The sequence below is a fragment of the Lissotriton vulgaris genome, chromosome 7, assembly GCF_964263255.1.
Source record: "Lissotriton vulgaris chromosome 7, aLisVul1.2, whole genome shotgun sequence".
Lineage (NCBI taxonomy): Eukaryota > Metazoa > Chordata > Amphibia > Caudata > Salamandridae > Lissotriton > Lissotriton vulgaris.
Genome location: NC_141695.1, coordinates 1,751,277,531 through 1,751,292,791, shown reverse-complemented (window position 1 = coordinate 1,751,292,791; position 15,261 = coordinate 1,751,277,531). Strand labels below are relative to the sequence as shown.

Here is a 15,261-nt window from a genome sequence, read left to right as displayed (position 1 = left end):
CTGAATGATGAGTTTGAAACTCGCTGATACGCCTTAGAGAAGATATGGCTACGATAAAACCCACTCGTCACCTTCTTGAAAAAGAACTGTAAGTTGAAGGACTGGAGGTGTTCAAAAGTTGTCCCCATGAGCCTTGTAAAGGCTGTAGGAAGCTGGCTCTGTATATACTATACCAAAATGAGGTATAGTGTGCACTGAGACCAGTGGAACCTCAAAGGCAGGCAGAGGTAAAAGTAGATAGCACCTTACTCTCCATTTGTGGTAGTGTGGGCGAGCAGTAAGGCTCAATCAGCAAATGATTGAATTCAGACCAATTTACTTTGTATAAAAATATTATTTAGTTGTATTTATTTCATAGAACAAGTCAAGCCTGGCACAGGTAAGTGCATTTGATAATTTTCAAGGCATGTTGAACCATACACGCAAGCTGAATGAAAATGTATTTGTTACAGGTAGGTATCACACTGGGACATTATCTAGAGAAAAGGTAATAAAGCAATTTTTAGTTATTTGCAGTTTTCTTAAAGTTCAATACAAAAACCAACTCCACAAGGAAAAACAGTCAATGTATTCCTATGGAGCGAAATGAAGTTATCTGTTAACAGGTAAGTACTTTTTTGTGGGAGTTGGTATTCTGGGGTTAGAACCAGAGTTCCCCTGGGGTCAAGGATGCACTCTCAAAACACATCAGCTGCACTAGGATGGCTGGGTGCAGAGTGCTGAGGCCCAGTGTTATCCAATGGGAGATAGGGGGCCTCCGGTTGGAGGCTGCTCATGAGCAGGCCACAAGGTTGTGGGAGCAAAGCTCCTGGGGTTTAGCTCAGGGCAAATGTTTTCGGTAAAGCCATTATGGTGTAGTGGAATTCATAATGACTAACTCCCAGTACCATATACTCTAAATGGCATTACTGCACTTACAATGTCTAAGAATCGGCTTAGACACTCTAGGGGTACAGGACTCATGCACCTGTACCCTTACCACTGGTACAGGTGCATCCTGCTGATCAGACCTGTGGAACGCTGTGTTGTATTCAGGACATAAATTGAAAATGTGCCCTCTTCATAACACTCCCTATTTTCCCTTTATGACAGTGAATCTTTTTACGAACTCGGTCCCCAAGAGAGCCACAAAGACCCTGTTCAGAGTTGAGTCTTCCTATTTGCTGTCTGGAAGTGTTTCATCACAGTAAGTATCTAAGTCTAGAACTGAAAGTGGTCAGTATCCAGTAAAGTACAATCACTGGGGCTACCAAGGAAAGTCCTGGAAAAAAGCACGGATGTCTCAGGGCTAGAACTATGACATCAGAATCGATAGTGGGAAAAAAAACAATCTGCCATAGAGTCTGTGTCATGGTACATTGTAGACTAAGGGTGGAGTCAAAAGGAGTCTTTAATAAACTTCTCCAAAGAAAAACAAATTCAAAAGGCTGCACCCAACACTAGACTGCAGGAGTATGCAGAGCATGCGTATCTACAGCCAGACTTTATATTAATAAAGATGTTTTTCCATGTAGGAGTAAAGGCAATTTAATGAAATATCCAAGGAGTGCAACACACCAGCGAGGAAGCAGAGAAGAATGGGTGGTGGAGGTGAATGCAGCTCGGTTGGAACACTATATAAATACAAGAAATTATGGAGCCCTGCTGTCGGATGATTTTACAGAGTTGCACACAGTTTTCATGGCACCACATACAAGTATGCGTAAATAAATACATTCACCAGTGAGTTAATTCTGACCCAGTTCTTAGGTGATATAATGCTTCATTTAGATATGCATTTTGACTTTTTGTAATTTGCAGGTATGATAGCAAAATCATTCTCACATTCAGTTCACTGCTATGGATAATAATGCACATCTTACTAAGACCTGTATTTTTTACTTTCTGTTTAACAGAGAATTTAACTTGATCACTTCTACCTGAGTGACCAATCTGAGAAGTCAACTTTAAAACGGCAGTAATGATTTGCTGGAGTGGACATGCCGGACAGCTTCTGCCCACTAGGCTACAAAGCGACGTTCAGAAAGAGCCAACAAGAGATAGCCAATGATCCTCCTCAAACAGGAGCGATGCTTTTAAAAGACTGGTTTTAGAGACAGGAGTGGATTATACGCTTGCACATTAATAGGAGGGCAATGCACACTAGAAGCACAGATGAGAGAACAGGAGGATTACAAGATGTGAACATTAGATAGGGAGCGAGAGAGAGCGAAAGGCCTTACCTTTGGAGGCGCTGGACACCATGGTAATGTTGGGGCTCGCAGATGGTGCTGGCTGGATTATGGGAATCCCCTGAGAAGCTGCAACGACCTTTCCATTGGCATGGGGCAGAGTGAAACGAATGCTGGTGGTGCCACCCGTCCCTGGCACCTTGCTTCCAGCCATCTGCAGCTGTTGGGGGATGCTGGGTAAGATGTACTGAACCTGCGTAATGCTGCCTGGCTTGGCACTGGGTGCAGAGAGTATGTGTTGGGGCTGAAGGATGCCAAGAGGCATGGGTCCATTCTGTCCACCTGCAGTGTTCTGGGCAATGAGCTGAAGTGAGTGCTGCTGCGTGAGAGTACCTGGGGAATACACAGGCACAGCTCCATTTCCTCCACTGGATACAGCAGGTCCGTAACTGGTGGGCCCAACTAGCAGGTTCGTAACCAAGCTCCCTTGCGCTGTAGGAGTCTTCCCGACCACTGTTGTCAGGTTGTGGTTGTTCACTGGCCCGGCCTGAGTTGTTACTGGCTGAAAGTGCTTTCTGTCAGCTCCTGGGGTATACACTACTCCTATTCCCATGGAAGGTAGTGAGGAGGCTGCGATGTGGCCGATGGGCACTGTGGGGGCGTGCGTGACAGCACAGGCTGGGGAGGTGACTTCGATCTTCCCTGGACCAAGCATAGTGAAATGCTGAGGCAGCTCCAGAGAACCGATGAGTGCTTGCCCAGAACCCAGGTCGCTACTGTTGGCTCTGGCTGAAGAAGGCAGGGGTTTACTGGCAATAGGCACTGGAGAACTGCTGACTGGTTTCACCACATTGGTAACCATAGTGGAAGCAGTCCTCAGGGTGCCTGCGGCCGAGTGTCCAGGACCAAGCACCTTAAAGTTCGGACTGCTAATTGCTGGACTTGTAACTAGTACAGTTCCCTGAGAAAGTCCCGCTGAGCGACTACTAGATACAGCAATGAAGGAAAGGCTGTCTGCAGAACCAGAAGAGCGATGGGGACTGCATGCCGATGTTTCAAACGCTTTGGAAGGAAGAGTGTAGACCCCACTACTGGTGGAGGAGTGCACACTGGGGTGCACCATTGCCTGCGGTAAGGTGCACGAGATGACAGACTGACTCGAGAAATGCAGCTGGCCCCCGGGACTGCTTTCCATTACCTCTGTCCCCTGAGGCAGCACCAGCCTCTGTGACAAGCTGTCTACCCTCTTCCTTTTATGTGCAGAGCTCGGGTCTGCCAAAGTGAAACGTACATCTGTTTGCTTGGACGGTATGTTCTGAGAGCGGACAGGAGCTCTGCAGTCACTTGACTTGAAGCTGCTCGGAGTCAGCTGGAATGTGCTCAGGCTCTTACTGCAGGCCTGCTGGTGAAGTTCAGAGGTTGAGATATGCATGGGGGAGCCCGGGACCCCCTCAGCAGGCTTGCTCATCTGTGGTTTATTTTCGATTGGTGACCGGCAAAGACTGTAGTTTCCAGAGAGGGAGGCGGTGCGGATCACTGGTGAGAATGTCTTCGGAGGGAAGTTCTGAAGAAGAGGAAAATGAGAGGTTATTGTCATGAAGAGTGGTTTATTGGCAACCCTTGTATACGGTCCCAGTGCACCTACAGCTGAGGGGGCATAAGATCCATCTGCACCAATAGTTAGACACTAAGTTCTTCCCTTTTTCTAAACTGAAATAATGAACAGGCTTTGATCTTGCAGAGTGTTATGTACAATGTGCTCTGAATACAAGTTTGAAATCCAATCGACCATCTTGAGTAGTAGCATTGACTTCTTGCCTTCGCTACCCTGAAAGAGTTAAAAGTGAGTAACCGGAATATTCAAATGGAATGCACCAGTAATGCAGCTCAGGGACGCTTAGAGCAAACAGTACCTATACAGGGTACTGTCCAATGCCCTAAGAAAAGGCCACAACACTAAGACCAGGCCTCACATACATATGGTTATTTCATTAAAAAAATAATAGTGGTGTTTACTTTAACACCCCTTCCAATATTGCTGGCTGCCTGGGATGGATTAACAAAATGCCTTAACCCCACAAAATATTTGCATGCCTGACAGAAACATTTAGCCCTAAGGAAAATGTTACGTACCCAGTAGACATCTGTTTCTGGCATGCAGGGCTGTAGATTCACATGCGGTGCATACCCCTGCCATTTAGTGTTGGGCCCATATGTGGGTAAGTTGTTTTTCTTCGAAGAAGCCTTTCGAGTAGTGGGACACCTCCTCTTGTCGGTAACGCTCATGGTTATAGATTCCATTGCTAGATTGTTTTCCCAAACAGCGGGTTCGGATACATTGTTAAAAATGAAGGGATGAATAGAGAAATGTCCATGCAAAAAGAAGAGTTAGATAGAAAGATTATTGCAACGGCCACAAGTACTCGGGGAGGAGTCTACAGCACTACATGCCTCAAACATGTCTACTGGGTAAGTATAATTTTCCGTTCGAGGCATGTGTGGCTGTAGATACACATGCTGTGCATAGACTTTAAAGCAGTCCTCCCCAAAAGCGGTTGCTAGCCAGTGGGCGTTGCATTAATCTGAAAAAGTGTATGGAGCACTGCCTGGCAGGCTAGAACAGTCACACAGTAATCTTAGGTAAAGGTGTGTGGTGTAGACCATGTAGCTGCTTTGCATATGTCAGCTATTGGAATGTTTCCTAGGAAAGCTGTGGAGGCTCCTTTTTTGCAAGCAGAGTGGGCTCTCGGAGGAATAGGCCACGTCCTCTTGGCTTTAGCATTGCATGTTTTTATACACCATACTATCCACCTTAGTGAAGACCCTAGGCGTGGTAGTGACTCCCATAAGGAGCATCTTGAATTGGAAGTACTGTCCACTGGCTACAAATCGGAGGCATTGGCGATGTGCCGGATTAACTGGAATGTGGAAATAGGCTCCCTGAGGACAAGTATGGCCTAGAAGTCCCCTTGTTGTACAGGACTTCTTGAGGGCGAGTAAGGCCATGAAGTCGCCTTGTTTTAGTAGAGGGATGACATCCTGAAGAGTAACCATGTGGAAGTGCTCTGAGAGAATGTATCCATTTTGGGGTCTGAGGTCCAAAATAGGTCTGAGAGACCCACCCTTTTGGGGATTAGGAAGTATAGAGAGTATACTCCTGCGCCCTGTTGAAGATAAGGGGCGGGTTCATATGGCTCCTATGTGAAGGAGCACTTCGACCTCTTCCCTGAGCAGCTTTTGGTGTTGAGGGGAGTTTGTGTTTGCAAGGTTGAATGTTGGGAGCTTTGGAATGGGCTCCAGACAATAACCATGATAGACCATATCCAACACCCACTGGTCGGAGCCGACATTCCACCAAGCGGGAAAGAGCCTTGGGGGACAGGCCCCAACAGGTGCTATGGTTGAGGGAATGGGAGCTAAGTCAGAGTTTCATGGTGGTGGTAGCTCCTTTGGGACAGCCACCCTAACCTCTGCCTCTGGAGTGGCTACCCCTGTCTCTGGAGTTGTTACTCCATCCTCTGAAGTAAAGGTCTGCTGTACCTGAGGATGATTGTAGGATGAGGAGGTTTGTGAAGAGGTGGGCTTGGATCTTCCACGAAAAGAAGTACATGGAAAGGAGCCGCGATTACCTGGTGTTTGAAGGGCGCCTAAGGCCTTTACCGTCTCCTTTTTGATTTTTCCAGCATTTGGTCAACTTGCGACCCTAATAGATGTTGACCATCAAACAGCAAGTTGAGTAAATTTTTTTAGGACCTCCAGCTTAACCAGAAATACAGAGCCAGACATGCCTATGCAGGAGAACACTGGAGTTAATCCCCCTCGCAGCAGTGTCGTGGCATCTAGAGCGCAGCAGTGTCGTGGTCTCTAGAGCACAGCGTATGGTGGTCTTAGAGATCTGCTTCCCCTCATCCATCCCCTCGTAACCTATGCTCCTCTGGGAGATGTTGAAGAAGCTCCTCCATCTCATCCCAGTGGGCATTGTGATACCTATATGGGAGGCTGACGGAATTGGCTGTGTTTACTGTCCTTGTCTGGTGAAGGAGCATAGTAGTTTGAGAGTTGGGCCTCTTACGGGCAGTAGAAACTACCAGGGAGTAGTGCAGGGTTCAAATCGGAATCAGTGTTCCCTGGTGGGTCAGCATCGTAGGAATCCTGAGGATTCTCCTGTGGAGCTGCATCAAAGTTATCCCCAGCCCTCCGCCCCCTGTGTCTGAATGAGGAGACCCCTGAGGTGTGTATGAATGAGGGTGGTTGGGGAAGCTGGGGCTGTGAGAGTGGCAAGGTGGAGATAAGGGCAATGGCTTTTATTCTTGTCCATCTTTTTGCACTGCTTGGAAGGAGGTGGCAAGTCCAAAGATTCTTTGAAGGATATACAACGCTTGGAAGGTTGTGTGCCAGACCCAGGAGGGCGGGTTAGGATCCAGCACATGTGGAGGTGAATGGCAAGTTGTTTTTGTCTGGCGTTAATCTCCTCTTGCAGCTTATTGATTATTGGCATGGCAGGTTCTGAGCCGAGGCTAGTCTTCGATGTTGGGACTGAGGTTCTCGTTACGAGGACGATTTCAATGCCGAAGGGGTCTGCTTCGATGGGAGGGTCAGCACCAAGGTGGACACACACATCGGCCAGTGAGGTGGCCTCAACGGGTTTTCGATGCCGAGCCGTAGCTGGGTTTTATGTCCAAAGGTGGTGGTTGGTGCTGACCATGAGCTGAAGGCAGTGGTGGCACAGCAGCCAGCTTCTGAGGCTCCAGAGCGGCAGGAATATCTTTATGCTGGGTCTGCTCAATTTGCGAGCAATTGCGAGAGGGGTGAAAGTCTAATCACAGAAGGCTGTGCCAGAGACAAGTCTGCGAACTACATATCGGAACAGGAGCTGTCAGAGGGGAGGGAAGTCTCCCTCATCTGCTGCGGAAGGTTGAGGGCGATGTTCACCCTTGAGGTCCTCGGGCGAAGAGGTTCGGTGTATTGTCACCACTCCTAGGTGACATCTCAAGATGCCGAGCCAGACGTCAATGGAGGGTCTTCTTGGAAAGGTAGGATTCGCAGGCAACCTCGTTGTGTTAAAAAACAATAGCGGTGGAAGGGAGGAACCGTGGAAACGAAACAGAGCACCACAAGCACATGTCCGAACCCAACGGCATAAAGAAAACAATCTAACAATGGATTCTATGACCATGCGCATTACGAGCCAGAGGAGAAGTAACAGAAGATTTCCTCGAAAGAAAAACAACTTGTACTCATCTGGGCCCAACACTAAATGTCAGCAGTATGCACAGCATGTGTATCTACAGCCACACATGCCTCAAACATACGGTTTCAAAAAATATGATCTGGCTAGGTGTAGATTTTCTATTGTTAACTCCAATGGGGAGATATTTCCAGTAACAATATTGAGGACATTTTTTTACTGTCAGCTCATAATTTATGTAGGACATTCTGGTGCTTTACACTCTTTGGACTTCTGAATATAGCAGACCTCCAAACACAAAAAAGGAAGAACTTTTTCCAGACTAGCAGAACTTTCACTGACTCAGTCTTGTCGCTCTGAATACCAATCAGACAAATACTGGCGCCCTCAAGTGAGTAGCTTGTAGATGGGCTCGTTTTTGAGGGGACTATGCATCAGCCTCTGTGTGCTGTACTCTTCCTACTCAGGGTGGGCACACGCACAGACTTCATTTCTGGAGACCTGTGTGCTGCTTCTTGTGGGAGAAGAGGTACTACACTGTCCTTTGTACAGGAAAGGCAACATTGGCCCTCACCATCTCACACACTTAGGGTAACCTATCTGCCCTTCTGGGTAGGAGGGAAACTCGGAGGTTTAAAACTGTCAAAATTCAGCAAGGGTCAAGTCTTACTTTCTGTAGAAGGACATCCTTATTGCAACACTGTCTGAACCATCTCTCTATCCCTGCCAGTTGCAGAGATATGACTGTTTAAAGCTGCCATTTGGTCATACCCCGATGGCTAGTTCCCCCTTGTTTAAGCTGCAGGCCCCCTAACAGCAAGTTTCAGTGCCACCAGAAAATCTTGAGAAGACACTGCAGGTTCCAAGAAAGAGGGTCCTTACATTTGTAACCTCAAGGTGTTGAATGAATACACTACTACAGTTGCCCTAGTAACAACATTAAGACCCCTTCCAGTCTAAAAGTTACCAATGAGATAGTTGCCAACTATTTTACCTGTACAGATTTCCTTGTGAGGCCGCATAACTTTAAGTTAATGTGCCCTTTGCAAAGAGTTAGAGGGGAGTGAAAAAGTCTGACTGTTAGGTTCCAGTATACCACACAAACATGAAGATAGTCCATGTTTACAAATTTCAGTTACGATCCAATTAAGAATTTAGACTTCTCTGCTGAGTACTACGCTCTCCCTCTGAAACTGAGTCTTGACAGCCTCTTACCTGGAGGTTGCTGTGCCAGATACTATGGGTATCTAGAAATCTTTGCACCGGAGCCTGCAAAGCCTGCTGCTACTTGAGCAAGGCACGCTCTTCCTCACATTCATGGGTCTCATTCAACCTCTCCCTAGAGTCAGCACCGCTTCATAGCATAAGGGGGGGGGCAGAGGCTCGTTCAAGCCTGTAGAGCCTTCTGCTATAGGCATCAGACAAACTTTACTCAGAGTCTATAGAGATACCTCCTATGAGGTAAGTTCTAAAATACTTTATTATGGGTTTAGACAAACTCACTCTGCAAAAGTGTGAAACTTTTATTTGACCTAGACTATATACCTCTTATTTCACTTAGACCACATACCTCTTAGTTCCCCTAGCCTTACACCCCCATATTTGACCTAGACCATATGCCACTTATTTGCTCAAGACCATATGCCTCTTGTTTGACCTAGACGATATCTACCTTATTTGCCCATGACCATATACCCCTTATTTGACTTAGACCACATGCCTCTTATTGGACTTAGACCACATGCCTCTTATTGGACTTAGACCACATGCCTCTCATGCCTCTTATTTGACTTAGACCACATGCCTCTTATTTGACTGAGACCACATGCCTCTTACTTGACTTAGACCACATGCCTCTTATTTGACTGAGACCACATGCCTCTTATTTGACTTAGACATGTGCCTCTTATTTGACTTAGTCCACATGCCTCTTATTGGACTTAGACCACATGCCTCTTATTGGACTTAGACCACATGCCTTATTTGATTTAGTCCACATGCCCCTTATTGGACTTAGACCACATGCCTCTTATTTGCCCTAGACCACACGCCTCTTATTTGCCCTAGACCACATGCCCCTTATTTTACTTAGACCACATGCCTTATTTGACTTAGTCCACATGCCCCTTATTGGACTTAGACCACATGCCCCTTATTTGACTTAGTCCACATGCCCCTTATTGGACTTAGACCACATGCCCCTTATTTGACTTAGTCCACATGCCTCTTATTTGACTTAGACATGTGCCTCTTATTTGACTTAGACCACATGCCTTATTTGACTTAGTCCACATGCCCCTTATTTGACTTAGACCACATGCCTCTTATTTGACTTAGACCACATGCCCCTTATTTGACTTAGTCCACATGTCCCTTATTTGACTTAGTCCACATGTCCCTTATTTGACTTAGACCACATGCCCCTTATTTGACTTAGTCCACATGTCCCTTATTTGACTTAGTCCACATGTCCCTTATTTGACTTAGACCACATGCCTCTTATTTGACTTAGTCCACATGTCCCTTATTTGACTTAGTCCACATGTCCCTTATTTGACTTAGTCCACATGTCCCTTATTTGACTTAGACCACATGCCTCTTATTTGACTTAGACCACATGTCCCTTATTTGACTTAGACCACATGCCTCTTATTTGACTTAGACCACATGCCTCTTATTTCACTAAGTCCACATGCCTCTTATTTGACTTAGACCACATGCCTCTTATTTGACTTAGACCACATGCCTCTTATTTGACTTAGACCACATGCCCCTTATTTGACTTAGTCCACATGTCCCTTATTTGACTTAGACCACATGTCCCTTATTTGACTTATACCACATGCCCCTTATTTGACTTAGTCCACATGTCCCTTATTTGACTTAGACCACATGTCCCTTATTTGACTTAGACCACATGCCCCTTATTTGACTTAGTCCACATGTCCCTTATTTGACTTAGACCACATGTCCCTTATTTGACTTAGACCACATGTCCCTTATTTGACTTAGACCACATGCCTCTTATTTGACTTAGACCACATGCCCCTTATTTTACTTAGACCACATGTCCCTTATTTGACTTAGACCACATGCCCCTTATTTGACTTAGTCCACATGTCCCTTATTTGACTTAGACCACATGCCTCTTATTTCACTTAGACCACATGTCCCTTATTTGACTTAGTCCACATGTCCCTTATTTGACTTAGACCACGTGCCTCTTATTTGACTTAGACCACATGCCACTTATTTGACTTAGACCACATGTCCCTTATTTGACTTAGACCACATGCCACTTATTTGACTTAGACCACATGCCTCTTACTTGACTTAGACCACATGCCTCTTATTTGACTTAGACCACATGCCTCTTATTTGACTTAGACCATATACCATAGACCACAGACCACATGCCCCTTATTTGACTTAGACCACATGCCTCTTATTTGACTTAGACCACATGCCTCTTAGTTGACTTAGACCACATGCCTCTTATTTGCCCTAGACCACATGTCCCTTATTTGACTTAGACCACATGCCTCTTATTTGACTTAGACCATATACCATAGACCACAGACCACATGCCCCTTATTTGACTTAGACCACATGCCTCTTATTTGACTTAGACCACATGCCTCTTATTTGACTTAGACCATATACCATAGACCACAGACCACATGCCCCTTATTTGACTTAGACCACATGCCTCTTATTTGACTTAGACCACATGCCTCTTAGTTGACTTAGACCACATGCCTCTTATTTGCCCTAGACCACATGTCCCTTATTTGACTTAGACCACATGCCTCTTACTTGACTTAGACCACATGCCTCATACTTGACTTAGACCACATGCCTCTTACTTGACTTAGACCACATGCCTCTTACTTGACTTAGACCACATGCCTCTTACTTGACTTAGACCACATGCCTCTTACTTGACTTAGATAGTTATGATGGGTTTTTAAATCCACCTAATCGTGCACTGTTCACTTGGTGCTCCGCACCTTAGTTATTCATCACACGTTTACTTGACTGTTGTCAATATTTTTATTCTTATTTTAAGGTACTACTTCCTTTGTTACTACTTGTGTATTATTTTCATTTTTCATATCACAAGCATATGATTCATTAACTCAGTTGTACAAACATTGGTACTTATTTACACTTATTTACATATACAATGCTTTGGCATTACATATTCTCATACAATAAACATTAATCAACATGTGAGCCCAATGCATTTCGGCGCCTCTAAGGTGCCTTCATCAGGGGCGACTCTGCAATGAAAACATATGAAAATGTGTAAGATTCTAGTTGAGAGAGGTTCATGGGAGTGTATAACTATACTATGCAGTGTTATCGTACCTGGTATCTGTGGTGTCCAATACAAATATATGATCGCCTCACTCGATGTTGCTCAAAAAGAGATCACTAAGTAATTCATAAATAAATAAATAACTTGTGTTGATTATAGGTTTCTAACTTCAGAAGTGTGTAGAAATATAAGAGTTCATTAGAGACATACCTGTTTAGGGTAATCTGAGCTCTCTGTAACAGAAAAAATAGTGTCTATCAGGACTGAACGTTTTTCGATTGAAAAATGCGGAAAGTCAGACTCCAGATCTAAATACCCTTACCTTATCTTCACCAATGTTTATAATCTGTATGGTGAAAGAGGATATCTGTTACTAAATCGTTTCACTGAGGGTTTCCTGTTTTAAAACGCTGTTGATAGAACATTATGTCTAAATACCCTTACCTTATCTTCACCAACGTGTTTAGTCTGTATGGTGAGAAAAAGTTGCTGTTACTATATAGTTACCGGACGTTACACTGAAATACTAGTGCGTTCCGCTGTATTAAGATGTGCTTACCTAATGTGCCAAAGAATATCTCCGTATCTAAGGTCCCGCTGCCATTTGGTTGTTTCGGTTCCCTGTTAAGGGACCAAACGCCATTATAACTCCGCGAACTCCACCAGGAAGCGGAGTTAAAAACATAGAAAACGGACTAAATGCTAAATCTGAGTTCAAAGTGTAAGCATATTTGGACGCCATGTTAGTGTGGATAAAGGTCTATCGTGGTCACCTATATTTTGCATTTGTTATTGATTTTGCGATCCTGTTCTGTTAACATTAAACCAATATAAAGATTGTTACAGATGCTCACTATTCCGTTTAATTAGTCATAACTTGAAGGAGTGGAATCTACTGAATGGGCGTTACTCCAAATGGAGGACCTACCGAATAATCAAAAACTCTTCTTGATACAGCTATTAAAATTTTGTCTTCATAATAGCTACTTTACATGGAAAAATGAGTTCTTTGCCCAATTGAATGGAACATCTATGGGCTTTGCAGGGGCCCCTGCATACGCAAATACCTTTATGGCTCAGTATGAAGCGAATAATTTAATGTCATTGAGGGAAAGGTCACATGTTAAAATGTATGGACGATTCATTGACGATGTGTTTCTTATCTGGGATGACACACAGGAAAAACTTGAACAAGTGATAAACAATTTGAATTTAGTGGACACTAGAATTCAATTTACTCACAAGATCAGCAAAGAGTTCATTGACTATCTTGATGTCAGAATCACTAAGACGCAACATGGTTTTGAAACAGCGTTGTACACGAAATCGACAGACCGTAACAGCGCCCTCAACTACACAAGCTTTCATCCGAAGAGCCTCATAAACAATCTACCAGTGTCTCAATTTATCCGGATTAAACGTATATGCTCAGACCCACAAGTATGTCAAATCACTTTGGATAAACAGGCACAGAAATACAAAGAAAGAGGTTACCCAACGGAAATACTAGAACAACAATTAAACAACGTACAAGTAATGGATAGAATGGACTTGTTGAAACCAAAAGAGAAAAAAACACAAGACAGAATGGTATTTGTGACCAAGTACACAACTTTATCAACAAAAATCAGAGGCATCATAAATAAGAGATGAGAACTTCTATCAGTAGAACCAGACTTCCATGGGATTTTCAAAGAACTGCCTTTACATGCATATACAAGAGGACCAAATCTGAGGACACGGTTAAAATACAAACAACCTGCTATATGCCAAGACGTATACAAGGGGACGATGAGATGCTTAAATTGCACCAACTGCAATAATGTGATTACAGGGAATACCTGCACTCACCCAACCACAGGAAAACAGATACAGTTAAAACACACCAGTGACTGCAACTCTAATAATGTGGTATATGCGATCAAGTGCCCTTGCGGCAAAATGTACGTTGGGAAAACGGAACGTAAAGTAAAAATACGCATAACGGAACATAAGAGCAGAATCCGTAATCAGAACCTGAAGTCACCACTAGTACTCCATTGGAGAGATGAAAAACATACCATTTCCCAAATGAGATTCTTTGTCATCGAAAAAGTACTATTAAAAGAAGGGATTGACAATCATCAGAGACTGATGCAACGTGAACTATTCTGGATAAAATATTTGAAAACTTTGGCTCCAATGGGGCTTAATGATAAATATGACCTCTCATGTTCTCTGTAAATTAAGGGGAGCTTCAACAGTATCTTATGTACTCAAGGTCTAAAAAGCGCCCATATAACCCCTTTTACTAATATACTATAACATAGGAATACCAGTGGGCATAAAAGTCACTAATTATAACAGAGGGATATTGGCACTGATGATACTGACAATCTAGTCATCCTAATACGTAAAAATGTCAATATTGTTCAATGTAAAGTATATTATGGATGGATAAGATGGTCTATATTCCTCTCATATGTGACCACACGAACAGACATATAGGAATACTCAACATCAAACAAGCACATAGCAGCATTACATCTCGTTCACCCAGCTCCTTTGACCATTGCTGATACCACATCACCACGAAGATTTCATTAGGATACACATCATAAACACGCATAACCCAACCTCACTGCATATGTGCACTCTCTCTCAGATGAGTAAGGGACCTGAACGGTAGAAGAGTCCTTTCGAACTCACGATCCTTAGACTGCAGTTTATCTTAAATAGATAGGAACAGGTCTTTAAATATAGATCCCGGATAGAACTTCAACATAGCACAGCTCACACATCACAATGGCGTGAGAGCATCGTGATAAATCACTAAGATCTAAACAGAAAACATACATAATAGGTGATGCCTGTTTTATGATACGTTTTTATGCCGATGTATACTCATCATATTTAAGTGCACTAGAATAGTATGAGAACACCGAGATACATATTCGTGGGACTGGACCCAGCATCATAGGAGGAGCTTGTCTCTACAAGTGACTTGACTTCAAGTTATGACTAATTAAACGGAATAGTGAGCATCTGTAACAATCTTTATATTGGTTTAATGTTAACAGAACAGGATCGCAAAATCAATAACAAATGCAAAATATAGGTGACCACGATAGACCTTTATCCACACTAACATGGCGTCCAAATATGCTTACACTTTGAACTCAGATTTAGCATTTAGTCCGTTTTCTATGTTTTTAACTCCGCTTCCTGGCGGAGTTCGCGTAGTTATAATGGCGTTTGGTCCCTCAACAGGGAACCGAAACAACCAAATGGCAGCGGGACCTTAGATACGGAGATATTCTTTGGCACATTAGGTAAGCACATCTTAATACAGCGGAACGCACTAGTATTTCAGTGTAACGTCCGGTAACTATATAGTAACAGCAACTTTTTCTCACCATACAGACTAAACACGTTGGTGAAGAGAAGGTAAGGGTATTTAGACATAATGTTCTATCAACAGCGTTTTAAAACAGGAAACCCTCAGTGAAACGATTTAGTAACAGATATCCTCTTTCACCATACAGATTATAAACATTGGTGAAGATAAGGTAAGGGTATTTAGATCTGGAGTCTGACTTTCC

General features: G+C 43.8%; 1 protein-coding gene across 2 annotated transcripts in view; it reads right to left on the bottom strand.

Moving 5' to 3' along the window:
• The window catches only part of CIC (capicua transcriptional repressor), a 445,344-nt gene that overhangs the window by 166,658 nt on the left and 263,425 nt on the right, over positions 1–15,261 (bottom strand). For both annotated transcript variants that reach the window (XM_086933054.1, XM_086933055.1), the window contains exon 11: positions 2,223–3,735. In XM_086933054.1, the coding sequence (XP_086789180.1) occupies positions 2,223–3,735 (1,513 nt within the window). The remainder of the gene's footprint in view (positions 1–2,222; positions 3,736–15,261) is intronic.